Genomic DNA, 22,876 nt, shown 5'->3' with positions numbered 1-22,876 from the left:
TATCAATCTTTAAATCTTCTTTCCAGTACCTTTATCTTTATAGATTTATCATTGTATACTATTTTAAAGTTGAACATTTTTTTCTATAACGTATGATTTAGTGATATATCAATTGATAAAAGCGTCATGTGTTCACCTAATAACAATGATTATTTTGATATTATATTTTCATGTTATATCGTTCCACTCGATTAGCTTCTAACAATTGTGCCAGCCAATGGAAGAAATGGTAAATCAATGCTCAACAAGTGAGTCTAACAAGTAACTGGAATCTGCCCTTTCGACAAGCTGTCCTTGAATTTGCCCTGTAACTAGTTATTAAGGTCATAAAACTTCGGAACTTCATCAGGTGTCAGGTTCGTGACTGGAATGATCCAGCAAGGTGGGTGGCAGTTTAGTCGCTAATCCAGCCTCGACTATCTCACGCTCTATCGTTTCAAGCGTGTCACAAGCCGCCTGATGTTGCGTACGTGTGCCGTTATGAAAATGCGTGGTTCGCCGGTCTACGCTCGTGAATATATTATAAGGAGGATGTACGTGTAACCGTGGGTTGCAATCTTGCAATCCTGACACGGGCTCAAAGAACGAGTTAGCTGTACGTAAAGTAGATCAAGTTTACACGACGTTAATCGAATCACTATACTCGACCGTCTTCCTCTCAGTCGCCCTAAATCTTTCCCTCGTCCCTTAGTATTGTCGATACGAGAACGTCTGTAGACAGGATGTGTCTCACCCTACCTCTGTAGAATTATTCCTCCGTGTTTCCTCGTGGAAACGTTTCGTGAATCTCTGCTGAAGTTCGCACGAGGATTCCGCCGAGGAACCATCTTGAGTTGAGAAATTTATTCGCAATTGTTTGCCGAGGTATTACCCGCCGTTTGAGTAACTTGCTTTCGTTTACTCGGTGTTTCATTTGGGTTTAGTATGGCTGTTTTATTGCGTAATTTAATTGCGCTGATATTCGATTAGGAGAGACGATTCTGTTGCGTTTTACTGCCCGGAGTCTGACTAATGGTTTACTTATACTATTTTATCGCCTATAGGATAATAAAATTTACTTAAAAGGAAGGCTGTTTATATAATTTAGTAGCATAATAACATGTAAATGCAGCTTAGAAATAAGAATAATATATGAAATTTATTTTATTTACGTCGTAGTTCATTCGTATTTCAGTTATGATTATGAAGAATTGATACAAATCAAAGAATTTATTAAACTCTGCATTTTCCCTTTTTATTAGGTTTATTAAGTTCTTTTCGTTTTTTAAATAGGAGGCGAGTATAAAATATATTTCCTTCTCGGTACTTTTCTTAAAATAATGTATGATCCTTTCCCTTCTACCACCTTTTGCCATCTCTCCGGGAGCCTCATAATGCCATTTTTCCAAAATTCTCTTGGCTTACTTTTAAAATATTCTTCGAGCCCGTTTTCCATTTCGTTTACTGATTTGAATTTTCTATTGCGAAGAAAGGAACAAATAATAGTCCAATGGAGCAAGGTCTGGAGAGTATGGAGGATGTGGTAAAACACCCCAATCAAACTCTAGAAGTTTCATTCGCACCGCTAAAGAAACATGTGGCCTCGCGTTATCGTGGTGGAACACCACGCCACGTTTGTTCACCACTTCAGGACGTTTTGTGATAATGACTTCCTCAAGTTTTTCAAGTTGGGTGCAATATTTTTCACTGTTGATCGTTTGCCCTTCCGAAAGTAATTCGTAGTAGAGGATACCCTTCCAGTCCCACCAAATTGAAAGCAGCACCTTCTTCGGGTGAAGTCCAGGTCTTGCTACCGTTAGAGGACACTTATCTCAACTCGACCAAGACTTTCATCCCCAGTAATTAACTTTTTTAAAAATGGCTCTCTTTTGTTGCGTTGAATTAGCAAATCGCATGTCAAGATTCGATTCAGGAGATTGCTCTCCGTCAGTTGATGGGCGACCCACACTTCGTAACGATTAACGTACCCAAGCTTTGTCAAATGTTCATGAATCGTTGTTCGCGGGATGTTTAAAACATCTGCTATCTCACGAAAACTAGACCTTGGGTTTTCATCGAGGTAGGCCTTGATAAGGTCAGTATCGGTGGTGGATGGACGACCGCTGCGATCTTCGTCTTTCAGATTAAAATTTCCGGCTCTAAAGCTCCTAAAGCAATTCCGAACTGTTTGAACAGTTATAGACCGATCGCCATAAACGTCACAAATCTCCTTTGCAGTGTTTTTAAGCGTACTATCTTTTTTAAAGCAGTGAAACATAACGTGGCGAAAATGTATCTTTTGGTCTTCCATCTTTCACCACGCAAAAAACACTCGATACATTTTCTACTAACGTGGAGAACTGTTTTCTTGCCTTACCAGAGGATAACTCGTGGCCACACGATTGACGGTAGAGTGATTTGGTGGTTTGTTTACTTAAGCAGAACGATATAAGGCCCCGAGCGGCGAACGCAAAAAGCTTTCCGGATGACCTAATGTTTACGTTTCCTTACGTTACCCTATGTTTACGTTTCTGGTTTATTCGCTTATTCCATTTGTTTCCGTTTGGTATCTAACTAGTGATATACTTATATTACGTGAAAATGATGTATTGCGGTATACCATTGATTAATAGACCCACTAATTCTATCAATACGCATATAAAATTGAAACCTAGAATATGTAATCAATCGATGCGCATTTTATACTCAGTAGCACGAATCAAAGCAAAGCTCGTTTCAATAATTAATAATGCTTTGTTTTCTGTAACTGCGTTGCCTAGGTTTCGTGGCCTCACATTAGATCCGTGAGAGGCGATAATTCATAGAGCATGGAACTGCGTATTTCCACGATGAACATTTGTGGTATCGTATTGCCTTTGTGAGATTCAATGTAACTGTACGTAGTTATCATTGTTGCTGCGCCTATGAAGCAATCACGACCCTTCGTGTATCCTCAGCGCTCCATCTCTTCGCTTGTTCATATTGTTTAGTTGGAAAATTCATTATAGAACTAATTACACACGATATACGGTCGGTGAACAAAGATTGCAAAGCGGAAATAGGCAACGATTTAATTTATCCGTTCCTCATTCGCAATGAAACTGTAAGTATGCTACAGGCAGAATGTTTCATATCACTGCGTGCTCCATTAAAACTCATAGAAATTAAAAAGAATATTAATTTAGAATGCTAAGGTCTTTTTGATAAAAAATGAAGATGATAAAGAAAACAATACAAAATTTATTTTGATAGTGGGGAATAGTAACCAATAAGAACTCCAGAATTTATTACATTGCTAAGTGGTTGATTAATTCATAATTTTATTTTATATTTTAATAACAATTTTCTAGGAAATGTACATTTTTGAATTGTGTCACTACTATAGCGAACCACAGGATTAAGAAAAGATCAGCTTAAAATTTTGTTATCTTAAAAAACTATCGTAAAAGATTTGTCCGAAGTAAGGCATATTAATATTAATATTTAGTAGATTAATTCCAAATTAATAGTAAAATTGGAAAATTTAGATTCCAAATTCAATTTACATAGATACAGTTGAAAAAACGATACTAAACTTTTTGGCCAATCGTGCGTCTTTATTTATTCGATTGCTATCGTTCAGAAATACGTTTTCAAAAAAGATATCGGAAGATTTTTAGATCATTGAATGATCAGGGAAATAATGTTAATTCGTGCAATCGACTATGAAAAAGAAACGGAATATAATCGACTCTTTTGCTGCCTGAAACGAAAACGTAACCGCGAGACGGATGCTTTTTGAACGGGTACGATCTTTTTCTTCTTTTTGGATATGCTACGGACGCCGTTATAAAAATTCACCTGGCTGCCTACGAACGAATTTAATGACGATAGGCGGTTTGTGTAATGCCTAAAATTGAATGCAAAACCGCGACACCAGATCGGTTCGGTAAAACCGTCGGTTCCTATGTGTAAACCGATGTAACGATAAAATCTCTGAACAAACAACTATGAGACATCAATTTCTGCTTTGTTTCTAAATAACAGCCCGTGGCGCAACGATTAACCCTTTGCACTCGGAATTTTATTTCAATTTCGTTAGCAGCAGCTCGCAACGCTTTTAAGTGTTTTATTTGAAATTTACTTTAACTAAAAAATAAGACAGTTTAAATAAATAAAGGAAGGAAGAAATTCACTTATATAGCAGTTTTATTCACACTATTGTTGTATTTTGTAATTTTTAAACGTATGATATATCTTGAAACAATTTCCAGGATTCAATCCTGCTTTTCTTTCGCACGTCTCACAAAAAAAGGTGGAACTGAAAGAATGTCGAGTGGGACTCGACAAAGGAGCTTCTGAGATAAAAGCTGATGTCGAGTCACACTTGACATAGGAGTGCAAAGGGTTATTGTTCGACCAATCTGTTACGAACTGGAACATTTCGTGGCGTTCTCCAATGTAAATGGTGTAAATCGCGAAAGGATAATCTGACATGAAACTGAGTTTATTCTCTGGGGAATTGTAATGACTGACGTCTTTTCTGAAAGCTCGTAATGGTGCATTACTGAAACAGGATAATCGAGTAACAGATGAGAACCGAGTGGTTATTCAGGAAAGTAAAACATAATTATTCGAGAAAGAGATTGGTTAGAACCATGAAAACGTTCAGATGTTTCCTTTCACGACGGTTTCTTGAAAGGAAATCTATTATGATAGTGGAGCAACAATTAAGGGATATCAATATCTATTTCCACAAAGGAGCAACCAGGCTTTTGGAACGCCGGCAATAATTCACTCGGCTGGATCGCTTATTCACGCTGAATTTCATCTTCGTCTGTGCTGGCCGATGCAAGTCGATCATCTCGAAACCTCAAGCACATTCGAATGATCGAGTTTCATAACGACGACTCGAATAAAGCTACTTGCAATAGTACAAATGACAGCATCCAACGTGTGTATAGTTCGAAATTTTAACCTGTGAAATATATTATTGTACAGGCTTTCATTGCAATCGAACACGATTAATTTGCGTTTTTTTAACGCGAACAAAGAATGGTCTTGATACGGCAAAATTGGTTATTTAATTATTAAATTATTTAATTGTTTATAAATTATTATTGTGTTATTTCTATTTTGAAATATGTTTCTGATTATTTCATTTTATATTTAATGAGGAATATCTTGTCCATAATCCGATCTTGATCCCAATCCCGGTCTTAAAAATGTAATTTAATTCTTTCGATTATTATCCAATCCTCGAAAATGATTAATAGTAATGGTTGATACAAATTTAATTTCTTTAATTAAAGAGACAGCAGTAAAGTTGTTTACACGAAGTGCAGTATATTGAATAAAACATTGTTCCGATCCCATTCATTGTCGCAGACCATCCATCCACTTTTAACATTATCGACAAACAGTATTTTCACGTCATTTCGAATCATGGAATTATACCAATGGCGAATATCGTTGACGCTTGTTATAATAATAATATGCGCCAATCGTAAAAACATCAATTTTATGTTTCGATCGTTTTAGTAATTTTTCATGCAATTAATTGTATGATTTAAACATTAGGTATCATCAATAAACATGTATATGAGATATTCATATTAATATTTACCGAACCACGCTAGAAGCAAGGTATTGTGCTTGGCCTTAATGTATGTATGTGTATAGGTGCGTTTGTGCTACTGTAATTTGAAAACGGCTTAACCGATTCCAACCGTACAGATCTCAATCGATTCGTGCCCATCCCCGGAGTGTTGTACGTTATATATTGAAAGGATATTGAAAATATAAAATAACGGAAGATACAGAAGATAACTGGTAAAAAAGTTCATGTACCTAAATCGTTGAATTCAGTAAGAGAATGCTGTATCAGACAGCCATAGTATTTCTAGAGTTTAATCGTCATTGTGACAATTTTTAATCAGTGCGGGTAACCGACTGCGGTATTTTCAACCCTTTGAACTCGGAATTTTATTTCAATTTCGTTAGCAGCAGCTCGCAACGCTTTTAAGTGTTTTATTTGAAATTTATTCTAACTAAAAAATAAGACAATTTAAATAAATAAAGGAAGAAAGAAATTTACTTAAATAGCAGTTTTATTCACACTATTGTTGTATTTTGTAATTTTTGAGTGTATGATATATCTTGAAACAATTTCCAGGATGCAATCCTGGTTTTTTTTCGCACGTTTTACAAAAAAAAGGTGGGACTGAAAGAATGTCGAGTGGGACACGACAAAGCAGCTCCTGAGATAAAAACTGATGTCGAGTCACACTCGGCATAGGAGTGCAAAGGGTTAAAGGTTACTTATCTAAATTCGGTAACTGTATCAGTTAACTGCTTTAAAATATCCGAATGTGTAATTATCTCATATTTCTGAGTGAAACATACATATTGTCTTTCCTTTATTTTTTTAGTTTTGTACAGACGGGTATCATTTTTTACAAATATTAATTTTTTTATCTTATGCATTGAATATTCTATTTGATATACTTCTTCTCACTGACTGATAGTATCACGCGTCTATCGCAATCGATGATAATTAATTTGATCGAATTTCTTTCTCTTCCTTGCAACTCCAATACAATTAATAATGAGGAAACATTCGGAATTATATTGCACATATATTAATATTAGAAATGTATGTGCATATGCGTATATGTGACTGAAACCTATAGCGTATCTCTCATTCGTCTCTGCGCCACGCTTGATGAGATCAGCTTTAAGGCTTTAAACGAACCTGTAGCAAAGGCTCGTTAGAAAGCTTGCAAGCTTACAGCGCGCAGTATTCCCTTGTAGAGTGCTAGATTGCCCTTTGCTAAGTCCCGGGAGCAAGAAACCAGAAGAATCGCTAATTCCTCCAGGAAATATATGTCTTTATTTTAATTCTTCCCGAGGTTGAAGGTGGATATATGAAGTAGCTTATAGAATATTTTCTGTTTTCGATAGTGTTGAGGTTGACTGATAGAATTTGTAATAGAAAAATATCTTGAAATAAATAAAGGTATAAGTATAATATATAAGTTTATGCTGATCCAGATCCTCACTTTTAGCGTGTTACAATACAATAGAATCGATAGGGAACACGTTCATATATTTATTGATATTACCAAAAAAGTTAATCTTGTAGCTCTAGCTAAAGGCTACAAGAAACATAAATAGAAATCTATTTATTAGCTCCTTTGTTTCTAGACCTTGTAACCCAAAACATAATTTATATTCAGGGGCACAATAATATGGACCTCTTCTTATTTAGAATATTTTTGTTTCACTAAATTCTATTTTCTGCGTAACAGCGGTCTCCAAGCCACAGATATACAAAAATAAAGATGTAGAGTTTTTCTTGAAGTAATTACTTCAACAGATAGTATTCCATTTTTGGTGATTTTTAGATATGGTACTAAGGAATTGTTAAATTAATGCAAAGCTAAAGTACAAAGCTAATGCCAAAGAAATTAAAATGAATGAAATGCAAAAAAATACATAATGAAGGGGAGAAACAATATCTTTTTTTATCAATATTTTTCATCAAAAATCATTTAAATCCCCAAAATTGTACCGTTATTAATCTGTACAAATAAATTGTGGATTCTACTCTCTATCACACGCCACGTTGTTGGTTAATGAATAATGCCCACTAATAATTATTCATTTTCGTAGAAATTATTTTTTAACAATTGTCTGATTATTATAAAGTATTTATGAGACTACTGCTTTTCGTTTTAACTATTTCTGTGGCCAATGCCTGTCTTTTATCAATAATAGAAAATAATCTCTCGCTCCGACGATATCTTCCCAAAGTACATCGCTCTATCGTGATGGAATTGAGACTTAGTATAAGACTGTACATTCGGAGAAACAATGCTATCAGCCGAAAAGAAGAACTCGAGTAGTGACGGAATCCAGTTGTCTAAGGAATGAAGAATTACTCCAATAAAATGTGCAGTGGAAGGCAAACGCTAAAAAGAATTTCAAGAGTAAAAGGAGCGGCGTGGCAGGAGGAGGAGGAATTTCAACGATGACAAAACAGGGTTAAGACACCGAAAGGGGAAGTTCTAGCAATTTACAAAGAACACTACGATTTCAGAAGTAACGATAACAATGGGGTCAGGAACAACACCACAAAGATTCATTACGAAATACTACAATAATATACTGCTGTACTATATACCACAATAACGGTAATACTACAAGAAGTAAATATAATGAAAACTAGCAAAATACACAAGAAAAAACAAAGTTTACAAAAGTGAAGATACAATTAATTTTAACGAAGCTGATTTTCAGATTTCTATTATAAGATATCTTGTGATTTTATCGAAATTTAAGAAGCAGAGGTGCAAAAATAAGATGAAATTGAACTACATTACTCAAACGAACGTTGAAATCGTGAAACGTGCTAATATTTACGACGAGCTCAATCACGTTGATTCTTTGTCGTTCTCGCGTACGAATACAACTCGCCCCAATAAATTGACTGTATTGGCGTTTGTTCGCTCTCGGCCCATTTTCCATCGGTCGGAGTTGGTCCCTTTAAAAGCTCGAGTACGAACAGCCCGACGAAATAAGCGAACTCGACGACCACGATCAGGCTGAAACCGACGAAGATGCCGCAAATACCGCTAGCTTCACCTGCAAAACGTCGATCGAACGGTTAAATTACTTCCTCGACCACCTAGAACCGAATTAGGATACATTAAGAAGAGAGGACAGAAAAAAAGGAAGAATATTTTCAGAAGGAGGTAGAGGTTCTGAAGTATTTTGCATTATTATCATCCTCATTACATCATGTAATAAATAAAGTATCAAGGCATATGCAAATTTACATTTTTATAAAGCAAATAAAGAAACAAAGCCTGAGAGATTTGTTTCATCTATCAATGAATATTTTTTTGCACATTTTTATGTATTTTTACACTTTTAGGATTTCTATAAATGCAGAACTGTAAATAATTTAATAACAAAATTCTCAATCCTTCGATATATCTTGTTGAAGTGCAATTTATGAAACGCACAAACATGAAACGTTTATTTAAGTTCAGTTATGATTACACTTCATTCTTGAATAGACGGCTACACTGTTATATAGATCAATAAGATAATCATTTTTAATACTGTGTTAATTTTGGCGGTCGCCAACGTTTGCGTCAAATAATATTCAACGAATCGATTGATATATATAACACATATGTAGTATTGTGACATAATCATGTAAAAATCGATGAACTTGCAAGGAGTACGAATTACAGTGCAAATAGAAAGTGAAAGTGCTGGCGGGCCAGATGATATGGGAAATTCCCATAACACATTGGGCCCAGCGACATGTCCGTGGCCCTTCAGAAAAGTGGGTGCTTGAAAGTTTTTTTTTCTATTTATTATTATTTACAATCAATTCTCGCATTGAGAATTTTCAGTAATTTTTTCTGGCGTGGCGCAGTGACATGGCTAAATATTTATAATAAGTTAATACTTATTATAGATAAGTATAATAACGCTTGAAAGTCGAACGTGGCCATATTTGGTCGTACACGACTATAAAAACGTGTGTTGTGAGAGTACGAAAACAGTTAAAAAAGGTCGCTTTGGTGGGAAATGAGGTTGTTGTTGTTGTTGTTGTTGTTGGTTGATGTAAGCTGTAAGTTATGAGTTGTCGTTAGTCGTTAGGAGTTGATTAGTTGTATTGAGATATGTATCATTTTGTGTGCTACACTAGATTAGCCGCGTAGTAGTGACACACATGTACGAGTATGAGTCTGTGGAGTATGTGCATGCACAGCGTCTCGTATAACAGATGAATGCAACTGTTCCGTTGATAGTGTGGTATAGAAGGTGGTGAGACAAAGAGAGTGCTGAGACGCGTGCAAATGTGTATCGTCGAAGATCTTGTAAATCACATATTCAATAAATCTGCAACTATTTTGATATCAATTCTAAATGTAATCTAAGTGTTCGCATTAAAATCCACAATTCTCAATTAATATATTAAAAAGTAGTTTTAGTTAAATAATTACAGTTTTCTGTTCTATCATTGTAAATAAATATATAAAATAAAATCATTATACATATACTTACTGAAAAATCATAAGTCACGGAAAAGTCGTTTACACAAAAAAAAATTTCTAAAATAAATTGTTACCTAATATATATAGTATAAAGCAGAAATTGCTTTATAACTTGAAAACTAAAGTCGGGCTTTGGATTGTGAGATCGCCCCTATTTCCAATAATTAATTACCAAAGCTATTTCAATTTTAAGTATTTTTTAATCTGTAATATAGCTATAAACAAATGTAACCAATTCTCTATGTACTACTGCAATAAAATTCATATCTTCATTGATACAACTGAAGAAACGTAATAAGCAGAGATTTATTTCATACCCATAATATCATTCTTTGAGTGATTCGTATGTTTTTATGTTTTACACCTTTTGCCTTTCTGTAAATGCGTTAATATCTACAGTCGAGTAATAAAATTCTCAGTCCCTTTGTGTATATACGTTTAACACTGAATTTCCATTAAACTTTTAATACCGTTACTTTGTTACTTCGTTACACGTTACTTTGTGGAAAAGGTGTTTATATTTCCTTGTTACAGCTACGTAATATTATGTCACCATGCATCATGGGACAAAAAACGTTTCCTCTCCTATCCCGTTACGCAAAGGAAGAAAGCGAGTGAATTTTCCTAACGAAAAATGTATGTTCTTTATCCCGAGTGCATTATATTACTTGCAACCACGAGCGTATGTACATAGCACAATGGATCAACTCGTAGCTGTTTCCCTGTTTTTATTTCCTTCTTTCGAGTCACTGGCCAACAGATTACACCCCCGTAGAAACCTTGCGCTACGAACCTTTCGTTACACAATGAAATCGTCTGTATTTTGTGATCTTTGTTTTTTCGTTTCTCGAACTTTGCCCTGGAAGTTTCCAGTGATGCTAGTGTCGCTAATCGAAATCTCTTAACCTCGTTTTTTTTTTATCCTTGAATGTTTATTCTGCACCGAACATTTTAAGCTAAAAATTTAAATGCAAATGGAAAAGGAGAGATCTGCTGGAAATTTGATGAATTTGAAATGACCGATGTTCGAGCTTGGACAATACTCGAAACGATAAAAGATAAACGAAATAGAAATGTATATTATTAATCGTAAGAAAATATTAGCTCATTTCACTTAGAGAATTTATAGAGAAAGATTATATTGAAGAAAAATTATAGAGGTACAAGCGGAAAAAGGTGCGAATAAGTCGAAAATATAGAATACAATTTTTCATATGAAGCTTTGTTTCCAAGGAAATTCATTTTAAATATTCCCCTGGTAAGGAATTTTTTTGAATTATAAGGGACTTGTGAATTAATAATCTACGTTTATGTTTGTGTTTATTATGGTGGAGAATTAAAAACACCGAGTGATACGAAATATTCATGCACGATGAACTTTATTATTTTAGAAATTGTTAAATTTCTCGTTCTACTCTATACAATAACTGTAATAAATAATAAATACAAATTCATTATGATAAATCATTCTGAAATTAAGTTTCTATTATTGCATACAATTTATTATATCATTATATATTGGCGTAAAATTTATGGATTCATTCTCTGTTCTCCACAACAATATAACCAACACAAGTACCAGTAGAACTATTAATTCACAGCGAGACGCGCTAACTTTTATCAATAAAATATTTAATCTCCATTTTTTAAAATAAAGCTTCGTCAAATTAAAGTAAGGACAAATTTTATTCTACGTTTTCAAGTTATTTCCTCATCTAGAATCACTCTTTTCCTATTTGTTATAAAAATACTTTAATTTTAATATAGACTTCACTCACCCATAACTTCATACCAACGATAAATCACGTCTTGCTTCAATTTGATCGTACCAAAGTTGTTAAAATATATCGTCAGCAGTGATTGATTCTTGATTTCCACGTCAGTTCTTCGAATTTGAGATCATACCGTTTATTACAAGATGATAGAGCCATTAAATAGATATTTACTTACAAAACTTCGGCAACGTGTTGATTAGACTCCAAACCAGACATAGCCATCTTCGCATTATACTTCACATGGCTGCATTCAGGATAACAATTATGGCAGTACAATGTATTCGTTTTATCCATATTTTCATTGCTATTATATAGATTTTCATGTGGCACCACGGAAAACCACGTAGCTGTAATTTAAATACCAATCAACTTGTAGACTGTGTTTTATCCTTGTAATATAATCAAATACATATCATCGTTAGAATACACAGGGAATGATGAATTTCGTAGCGTTACAATTAATCATGGAAAGTTCATTAATTAATCAATTTCGTGTAGAGACCATGGCACAATGATAACTCGGCCGGACAATTCAACGCTGTTACATGATTGACGTCACGAGAATTTCGACGGTGCTTACATTTATGTTGCGACAAGCATGGCACATCTTCCAAATTGCAGACCCTTCTAGATTCTGAAAATACAGAAAACAAATATCAAAGGGAACTTTTTAATATTTTGAGCATTTAACTTTTTTAATATTATTATTAATACCAATAATTAAGTGCTACAATAACCTACGTAAAATAGCTTTAATTAAATATAACCAAAATGAGAAAATTTCTAATCCTCACAAAAACACTTGGGAGCAAATATTAAAATAAAAGTCGCTGAATACGCTAAATCGGAAATACAGCTATTGGTAGTGTGGAATTATTCAAGAAATACGATTAAAGACATTAAAAATTGCAAAATACAAAACTACACGCAACCCTGTTTGACGAAACTACTTTGAACAAAAATATAATAATATATTTATATAAATATAATAATAATAAATAAACATAATAATTAAATAATAATATAATACTAAAATACTATAGATAATAATATTAAAAAACGTTCTAATAATAAAAATATGAAAAATAAGTAGAATAAGAAGAATATTAATAATACTATTAAAAATACTAGAATGATTCGATCTGAATTATTCAAGAAACGCCGTGAATATCGTAGCGCGGAACCTAATGAAATGGTTTAAAACAAAGATAAGCTTAAAGTTCTCTCACGGTGTGATATTAGAACTACCTGAACTTTGGGAATGCACATTCTGGTTGGTGAAATTGTAACAACTTTGAACTATCTCGGGAAGACCTCGTTAACGAGTCGGAAAACAAATGGTGCGAGACTTTAATTGAAATTAAATTGAAGCAGCGAAGCATTTAGAATACTTTCTAGCTTGCTCCATTCGTTCCAAGAGTATTATTATTTTAATAAGCAACATGGCAACATTAAACGTTTCAAAGAACGAGAGCAACAATATGAAACTATTGTCGGATTTACGACAGAATTGTAGCAATCTTCTTTCGTTTCGTTTAATACCCCATTTCGTACGATCCGCTTTAATGCTTTAAGTCGTTGGGAAGCTCGCCGGTAAAAAAGGTTGCTCGGCAGATGGGCCGAGTCTCGTAGCTTCTAATCTCAGGAGAAAGGGCAGGGTGCTGTTAATGTCTTGCAAAGGCCTCAGCCAGTCTACGTCGTCGCGGTTCATTTCGACGCAGAGTGAAAGTGAAAATAGGAAATGGTGGAGGACCCTTTCAACGTTTCTCACGCCTCGCGGTGTCGACCTTGTCGCGCCTGTCTCTGCTTTTAAAACATTACGCGCTGAAATAACGGCGCTGCTGGGAAAGCACGATCCTGCGTTTGCCTTGCTTGTTTTCTCGGTTAAGGGATTAGAATTCTGGAACGCGCCAGTTTCACGGAATCTTGTGGGAAGAATTAGTAATAAGCATGTAACGACTCCTAAGTTTAATAAATTAGAGAAACCCTACTTTCATTAAATTAATATCCATAGTCCTATTTTGTGTATACATATATATATTCAAATGAAACTCTTTCTTTTTATAACATATTATTTTTATTTCTTACTTTCAGAGTATATCAAATTTTTGTAATCACATCTATAAATAAAATAGTATGCCAATATTTTTTATAACCACTGTATTACCAACCGGAAATTGAATCCGGGAATTGAAGAAATCTGCATGAATGAATAGTAGAGATTAATGATAATAAAAGATACAAATTTAAAAGTGAGCTAATTTAGCTATGTGAGATGGAAATACCTAGGACAATGACCTAATAACATTATGATATTTAACAAGAACTGCGTGGGTATTTTAATGTTTGTTTCCCTTACTAAGTACTTGAACAATACTCTAATTCAAGCTTTGTATTTCAAAGAAATTTTCTGAAAAAATTGTCACGGTTAGTTACATCGAGCTCTTATAGAAAATCGACGAAATTCTTATTTCTTATTCGAAAAAGAAACACTTGATTCTGTAATGAGAGTTTCTTTCTTATTTACTCAAATTGCCTTATAGGTACAACCCTTTTTTTTATCCACAATATCACGTTTATTTACTTACGAATCTTACCTCGATTAGGTAAAAAGAAAGGTATACATTTGCAGATTTTCCACATATCTTGCGTCTTGCAATCAACGATGCAGTCGCTGTAAGTGTAAAACATCCGAAGGGAAGTCATTTCATCCTCGAATACACAATCGCGTTTCTCCAGAGCATACGACATAATACTTCTTATGCTGTAAAACATGATTGCCTCTAGCTCTACGCTCCGGTGCACCCTGGGCGAGACTAGAAAGTCGATCACGCCTCCACTTGTCATGTCCGGATAATCGTACGGATTAAAGATCGTCACCTGATAGCGTAAAATTTGCCCATTAGCTTTTCAAAACAAAATAAAAATACCGCTATCTGTCCGTCATTCGTCGTAGAAAATGTCAACGTTTATGAATAATTATAAAATAATCGCGTCAAACCGACCAGCGACGAGTGAAATATTCACGTGGTATATTTACGTCGTAAGCGAATCGTTTCTAGCAAGAGAAGAAGGAAACTGCATTTGCATAATGCACTGAACCTCGGCTGTTGCGCGAGATAATCCTCACAAGCTACCACGATCCACATTTCTGGCGGCGTGATCACGACCGAGACTTGTTTCTGCCTAATTTCTGGTTGAATTTTCGCCAAATTATTTCGGAACTGACGAAACCTGTCTTCGATCCGTCGAAAATTGTCGACCAGCACGTGATATTAATTCAGAATTTCGTGGAAGATCGTTGTACGATCTGACGCAAAAGACCGATCAACAAGCAATTGACCATTATGATCACCGTCGATCTAGTTTGATAATATTTGACTTTAATAATCCATTAAATGTCGCGCACGAATACATCGACGATGATATTATTCGAAGCTTTTAGCTGAATGTTAAACAGCCTGTTTCGAAGAATATCTGAACGAGACGAGCAACACAAGGAAGAAACGCCACGTCCATAGAATTAAAAATTCCGTAAGCGTTCCGTGCAGGCGCTAGCTTCAACTCGGCTGATGAAAAATTACCTTCCAGCCGGCGCTCGGGAAAATAGGGTAGAAGTAATCGTCCAGAAACGGTTCCAGCAATACCGACAGCCCGCCGTTCTCGGTCAAATTTTGCACCTTCATCGATTCCACTCGGTGACTGACCTCGCGGTTCCTGCGAACATGATCGATGAAAATTCACAAAGACACAACGAAAAAATGGTGAATCGCGTGCACGAAATGCGGTTGTTACTCGCGAAATAATTTTCATGCAGCGAGAAAGAAATGGGAAGGAAATTGCACCAAGGTTAACACTAGAACTACCACACACCAGTCAAATTGAGTGGTTTTACAATTTTATTTTAAAATTCCTACTTCATGTTATATTTTTTCCCGCAATGATGTAACGACTTTCGGAACGATAACTAAAGGAATAATATAATGAATTTTATTTTGTTTTTATGCATTCAAACCCAAAATAATTTTCTATCAAGGCTACTTAAAACGACTGGCACTTGTCAGAGTGTAAAAGGGTCCTGCGATCTGTTTGTCGAACCTCAATTAACCAGTTTCTTCGATTTCTACAATTTGCCACACGTTTTTAAAATTTGTATTGCGTATCATTCAATATGATGATATCAGTTATCAGGAAAATTCCAGATCGATCGCTGGATCGCTAGATGTTAACATTAGAAATACCACAGCAGTCAAAACGACTGGTTCTACAATTTTATAAATGTGTTAACTCTCGTTTAGAGATCATGGTTCCAGATGGATTAATAATACCAAAAATGTACTACATAACATGGAATTCCTTCCGTAAGAAAGTAATAAATCAATAAATATAAAAATATTCTGTTATTACGTATTTTTTAAAGACATTGGTCTTTTCATTTTGACTGGTTTTGGTAAAAATAGCTTCGCGTTAACTATCGGTAGTTCTAGTGTGAAAACACATACGAGACATGAAACAGAAATTTACACGCGGATCTGTGCATGAACGCGGTCGAGAGTACTGAAAAATAAATTTCTCGCACGCGGTTTGCGACGCTGCGCTGTCCGAATAAATGATTCATTGACAGGACGCAAAGAGAATTTAGGTGGTCTGGAAACTCACAAATGCGTGTCGTCCCCTTTAGTCGCGTAATTGAAGGTACAACAGAAGCCGTCCTGCGTCTTGCGGAACGCGAACAGCTCTGAATAGTTCCGTTCCTCGTCATGAAACCGACACTTCGACAGCATGGAGGAACATTGTGGCGTCAACTGAAACGTTTGTCACGTAGACATTGGTTAACGGCAGACAGAAATTTCATCAAAGATGAAAGCTCTGTTACAGAATATTGCGAAAAATATTAGGTTGCCCAAAAAGTGTCTTTCTTTTACAGTCACGTCTTTTACAACGATGCATCTTTATACAAACATGAAACCTAATCTGTCGAACATTGTGACCTTTATTTTGATAGAACAAAATGGATCATATGTAATTCGATAAAATAATATAAAACGGAAAATATCGCGCATCCATTATTTCCTTATAAAACGAAAGAAACTTTTCGGACCACCTAATACAGTAGTTTACGTGCTGAAAGAATAGATGACACGAAATATTGGAATTTGAATAATGTTAAATCATTCGATAAGTTCGTGGATTACAGCGTGTTGGAAGAATAGATTTTTTTTTTTATTTGGTAGAATTTTTACGATCAATCCTCTCTGAGAATTATAAGTAAATTAGAAAGAATAGATATTTGAATTTATATGATATTAGATTATTCGATAGATTCGTGGCGCGATACGTTTATAGTTTTTATCGCGTGTTTCATGAATACAGAACGATAAACAACAAAAATACCGATCTCAACAAAATCACGTTCGATCAGGAAAAGGCACATGAGATGAAAAAGCTAGTGAATAGCAAACACTCTGATTTTAGCTCACTCGTTTCATTATGTCGGTGATGCTGTAATAGCCATTGTAAAACACAGTGAGAAGTTGGTCGATTCGATAGAGCCGGTTTTGCGGCTTGAACTCCGAGTCGTAAAGATCGCCCAGTTGCGAAATCATGTTGAGAATCTCGTCGACGGGTAAATCAGAGATATTCGCCGCGAAGCTGAATGTTAATTAAATGGAACTTTGAACAAAATTACAAGGAACACTGGTTTTGATAAAAAGTTTATGTAAAACTCTTGTAAAATATGGAGCACGGGGAAAGAAGATGTAGATGCAATTTTTGAAATTGATCAGACAAATTTCCATGGATACGGTTGGTCAATTGCGCGAGGTGAATGAGTAAACGATGTAATATAATAAAACGTATTCGTTAGAAGGCAGTCGGCGATCGATGTTCTCCGAAACGTTTCGGTGAAAAATTAAATTAAAAATTCTGTCTCATGAAAATTAACAGCTCGACGTTACATACGCGGACAAGCGGCCAAAGTATCCATGGAAATTAGTCGCAAATTTACATCAGATAGAATTACACGGATCGGGTTAAATATTTATCCTCGTCGTTATAAATCATGATTAAGTGAAACAACGTTAGTTGCGATTTCAGTATTAATTAGTCGTTCATCTCTCTCGTGCTCTAGAGAAGGAGAAATACGACGCTATACGTTGCATATTAATGGGAATTTTTTTCAAAGTAAATTTAAAATAATTCTCGCTAACCGAATATTAATGGCCAGTTTTTGCAAATTCGAAGCTAATTAGGGACACGTTTTTGCGTTCCCTTTTAATGAACGTTTCCTTCCATCAACGCGAGCAACTTTCTAAATACACCGGCGCGGCGCGATATTATCGCGATGATCCGAAAACTGCGGAATAATGTTACGTGTTTGCAAAAATATATCACCGGTACCCTTTGTATTTAAATTATAGATCTAGAAATATTGGAACGAAGCATAAGTTTACATTACAGAGAGAAAAATTTGAAATCTAATTCAGACAGAAGTGAATCATGACATCCATATTTTGTACTGTCAATTATGAAAATAATTAATCCGACAGATTAATATATAAACTGATGAATAAAAATATTGATAGCGATCAGATTATCCTTGTAAAATCCTGCATAAATCTTTGTCTAAATTGTTCTGTAAAACATTATATTATTTTTGAAACTGAAATTTAAATATAGCATAATTCAATATCGCTAAGCAGCTGAAAAATAAAAGTAAATAATAAAAAGTAGATACTAGACTGTTTCTATTGGAACATAAGATCGCAATGAATGCGAAATCGATACAAGAATCAAATCTAGGAAACGATACAGACTTAAGAAATTAATTTAGGCGCGATAGAAAAACCAGTGTGGAATTTTTATAGCAGTTACTTGGAATAAAGATTTTATATGACACATTTAATAACCGAAATCGATAACCTAATTGTTTTTAATCCTTGAAACTTATGTTTGGATAAAGAATGAGATTTTTTTCAAATTTGTAGAGAATTTGATAAGGATATCTAGTCTGTACCATTCGCTATTTATTACAATCTACATATAAATTTACATATAAAAAAGGAATATTAATATGCTGTTGATAATGTATTGTTCAAAATAATAAATACATTGCATCATATTTCTCTGACAGTGCTTATAGGTCATGCTTAAACAAGCAGTTGACAAATATCCATTCTCAATATTTCATGATGAATAATAAATATGCAGAACTGGGCATGTTACGAATTGCTCTGCACGACAATATGCTACATATTGTACGTACATCCCTGTATTTTTATATATGTAGTTCTATTATATAAGCATCTGGTGCTACTTTAAACGTTATACCCTACAGAAATATTTTCTCTGTTTTCGTTTTACAACAAAGTTACAAATTCGAAAGTTGAAACTTGATTTTGGCTATTATACAGTCAAACTCCTAACGTTTGCTCATAAGTTTCCTCATAACGCTGATGCTGAAACTCCTCGGTGAATTTTCCTCGTTTGGAACGAATACGTAACAGCGGCTTTGTACGAAATAGAATTTTCGGGAATGCAGGAAAATAGCGGTGGAATTCGTTTATGAACGAAAGGCAATTCTAAACGCGAAGCCGCAGCTTCGGCCGCAATTGAAATTATTCGTGCAGCGCCATTCGGTGCTACGGGGTGTCCAATGAACCTAACCGCCCTGCGCTCGATTGCATTCTACTTCCTCCGCGGCTGCGTTTCACCCCTTCGTCAATGACACTTGTGTTTATTTAATGCTAGACGGTGCTCACATTTCGTTTGCCAACTCCATCGCCGATCGACGACTTATTCGATTGATGCTGCAGATCGCTATGCCTTAAAAAAAAACAATTTGTATGAAATCGTTCTCGAAAAATCGAGATTGAAAATTCCTTGCTTTATGATTTCTTTAATAACATATGTATGTATAATAATCCATGCTTATTATACATACATATATATGTATACACACAATAAGAGAAATTATAAATAAGGACCAAGTAATGAAAAAGGATACATAAAAATGTGACTAAATCAAACGCAAACAAAAATTTGCATGATTTCAGGAAAAGAAATTAGTTTAACAAAAATAGAATTCATCGACAGAATAAATAGAACTACAGAATAAACTGACTAATAAAATATTGACACGACAATGGACTTTAGTAGAGTTAAATAAAGAGAAAATGCTCTTGCAGTAAGAATAAAGGTTCCAAACAATTTCAGCCAGATAGTAACTTTGGAAAGCTTTCAGGCATTTTAGCTGGACGTTCATTTTACTTCTGAAGAAACTGCAGCAATTTTCGAAGTAGTTGGAATAAACGATCTTTCGATATTGAAGTATCCAGCTCGTCTCGTAAAAAATTACTCGGTCCTATTTTTAGACAATAGCACAGCTAGATATACAAAAGCATGTTTAATTTACCTGGGAAATTTAATTTGTATGTGGGAAAGTATTCCGTTTCAACGCTAGTGAACAGTGGATTCTCCATAAATTCGAGATACCCGTAATAAATCGTGCAAACCATAGCAGGCACCGTGACCGCGTATACCAGGAACCATAGCGTTCTGAAAATATCGTCCCGGAAAATTCGATCGGATGAATTTTTCCGCGTGCAACCGCGCGAATTTCAGTTAACAAGTTTTCTCTCCACCCCGTCGTAAATTCTAAATATTTACATCGTGGAATAGGCTTTCGTCGAACGTTACGATGCGGCAGTACACAGGCTGTTTCAAAAAATGTAGCATGCGGCATGTAGTACTCATTACATGAAACAGATATGTTTGAACAAATATGGCTCTAAAGATTTGTCAATCCTGAATTATTAGAACGGAATCACCGATGATAGCAGTAGTTTAGTTTAAAGTTTAATTTAGGTTAACACGAAGTCTATTTTAAGATTGAACGAATTAATCTAGTAATAGAATAAAGTAGTGCAATAAGGTATTCCAAATGACAATCTAAGACAATAGATAGCTAACAACAAATAGATAGAAACAACTAATTAACATTTTGACTGCCACGTCAAAATCACATGTTTCGCCCAGGACGCCACGGGAGTATTTTTATTATTCAAATAATATTAAATTGACGATGTAAGACAACATTCTTCCCCAATGGACCGTTTATCTTATTGATGGCCACGGGTGATCACCGTGGCGCCTTGGTAACAATTGATAGTAACAGTTGATAGCGACATATTATAACAAGGCTTCGTTTATTTCAACAAACCATTCGCATTTGTTATTTCGTCGCAAGCAAAACGTCCAGAATATACTGTTGAAACGTGTAGAAGATATTAGTAAACAGTATTTGCTCATTCTATATATAATAGTAAGATGAAGAGACAAGCGTGACATTGTTATGATTTCGACGAAACATTCGGCTGAAATGGTACAGATCCGCAAAAAAATGATGTTTGTGATAAACCAATGGTAGTGGTAGATCACAACAGAGGAAAAGGTGCTGTAGATTTATCGGATCAAATGATAGCATATTCTACACCACAGAAGAACCCTCAAGTGGTATATAAAATTAGCTTTAGAGTTATTGCTAAATACATCAATTTCAAACGCGATGATACTCTATAAACAAGCAATAAACACAAAAATCAAGGTAACAGATTTTAGAATGACACTCGCAATGCAGCTTACACAGTGCCATTCACCAGAGCCGTCAAATATACTTGTTCGACAAAGATTGCGACACGAAATGCAGAAGAAAGAAGGGCAAGCGTACCTGGCACGAAAATTTTGCAGAGAGTGCTATAAAAAAATGTTAAACAGTTAAATTGGACAGTTAAATCGGACCAAAAAGGTGACCACCTATTGTGCAGATTGTATTAATGTTTAAGGTGTTTTAACACAGTGCACCGTTAGATGCAAGATTTGTTCTCTTTTTTTTTTATTGATGTTCTAATAAAAATGTTTAATTGTTCAATGGGACACTTTTTATTTCAAAATATCTTCTATTTATCAGTTATATTGAGTGCAATAGAATAAAGTGGAAAAGAGGGGAGGTAGACATATAAGAAGAAAAATGGACATAAGAGATGTAAAATCGAAAGTTTGTCCAAAGCCGAAAGGCACGGACTAAGCAATAATAAATAAATAAATAAATATCAGTTATATTCAAAATGCCCTAACTGTCAATTTTCATTCAATTTTTACAATTGCAAGAAGTTCAAGCGCTCCGGTCACCAATGACCACCGTGGCCGGTCATATATGACCAACGTGGCAGTCAAAGTGCTAAACAATTTAACAATACTAAACGAGAGTTAAGATTTTTGCTTATTTTCATTAGTGCTACATTCTATACTGTACCCGCAACCTTTGGAAACAGCTGTATACAGTATCTGTATAAGCGTCGAAATTGTTTCATCGTCAACACGGTTTATTTGAAATTCGTTGCGTTTCGCGTGGAAATCCATCGGTGCGTGCACCTGCGTCTAAATTACCTGTCGAACCACGTTGCTTCCGAATCCACGAAGTACCTGAATCCAGCCAACTTCGTGTACTTGCAGTACAGCTTAGAGTATTTCATCAGCGTTCGCGTGAAACGAGATCTGGACCGAGTCGTACGCGTCTCTAACAGCCAATCGAGTGGAACCTCGAATTCCTTCTTATATTTAGGTTTACCCTCGTACCAAACTTTCATTTTGCTCTCGTCGTTACAGTCAATTCTGGAAAAACTTCCTGATCACGGATAACACTGTGCTCGTCGTATTTTTAATATCGCGTCGGCCATCGTGGATTTATAAACGAAAACACGGCCAAGTGAAATTACGGATTCCAATGAACGCAATAATTCGAAACGCGCGAGTCGCTCTCCGTAATAATAATAACGTTTAACGAAAAATGAAATTTAACGAAATCCCATGAAAAGAGAGGCGAATAACCGTGTACGAAAGGATCTGAAATAAAACGTATAAAGAGGTGTGGAATATGGAAATCCAAATTTCGTAATCAAGAGAAAAATGTTGAAACTCGAAATCACGTTATGTTCGATACAATTATACGTCTAGCCATTCGCTTTCGGTATTTGCATGGCGACTGTAGTTCGCGAACGTAAATTACTC

General features: G+C 35.1%; 3 protein-coding genes across 3 annotated transcripts; all 3 read right to left on the bottom strand.

Moving 5' to 3' along the window:
* Nucleotides 1–72: 72 nt before the first annotated feature.
* LOC117152327 (histone-lysine N-methyltransferase SETMAR-like) lies at nt 73–2,486 on the bottom strand. The gene has a single exon (XM_033323691.1). It carries the CDS (start codon nt 2,288–2,290, stop codon nt 1,796–1,798), a length of 495 nt encoding a protein of 164 aa, XP_033179582.1. The 5' UTR covers nt 2,291–2,486; the 3' UTR covers nt 73–1,795.
* A 5,400-nt stretch (nt 2,487–7,886) lies between these two features.
* LOC117152326 (sodium channel protein Nach-like) lies at nt 7,887–12,150 on the bottom strand. The gene is made up of 3 exons (XM_033323690.1): nt 11,985–12,150; nt 11,813–11,919; nt 7,887–8,604 (listed from the first exon to the last, which is right to left on the bottom strand). Exons 1-3 carry the CDS (start codon nt 12,101–12,103, stop codon nt 8,390–8,392), a joined length of 441 nt encoding a protein of 146 aa, XP_033179581.1. The 5' UTR covers nt 12,104–12,150; the 3' UTR covers nt 7,887–8,389.
* Nucleotides 12,151–12,285: 135 nt separating this feature from the next.
* LOC100746551 (sodium channel protein Nach-like) lies at nt 12,286–22,455 on the bottom strand. Its single transcript, XM_033323693.1, has 6 exons — nt 22,256–22,455; nt 17,290–17,461; nt 16,469–16,614; nt 15,394–15,526; nt 14,407–14,689; nt 12,286–12,443 (listed from the first exon to the last, which is right to left on the bottom strand). The coding sequence occupies exons 1-6, from the start codon at nt 22,453–22,455 to the stop codon at nt 12,286–12,288; spliced, it is 1,092 nt and encodes a 363-aa protein (XP_033179584.1).
* Between the last annotated feature and the right edge of the window lie 421 nt (nt 22,456–22,876).

This window comes from Bombus impatiens, unplaced genomic scaffold (assembly GCF_000188095.3).
Source record: "Bombus impatiens unplaced genomic scaffold, BIMP_2.2 scf_1108, whole genome shotgun sequence".
NCBI lineage: Eukaryota > Metazoa > Arthropoda > Insecta > Hymenoptera > Apidae > Bombus > Bombus impatiens.
Note: the sequence above shows the minus strand (reverse complement) of the source record. Positions and strands in the feature narration are given on the sequence as shown.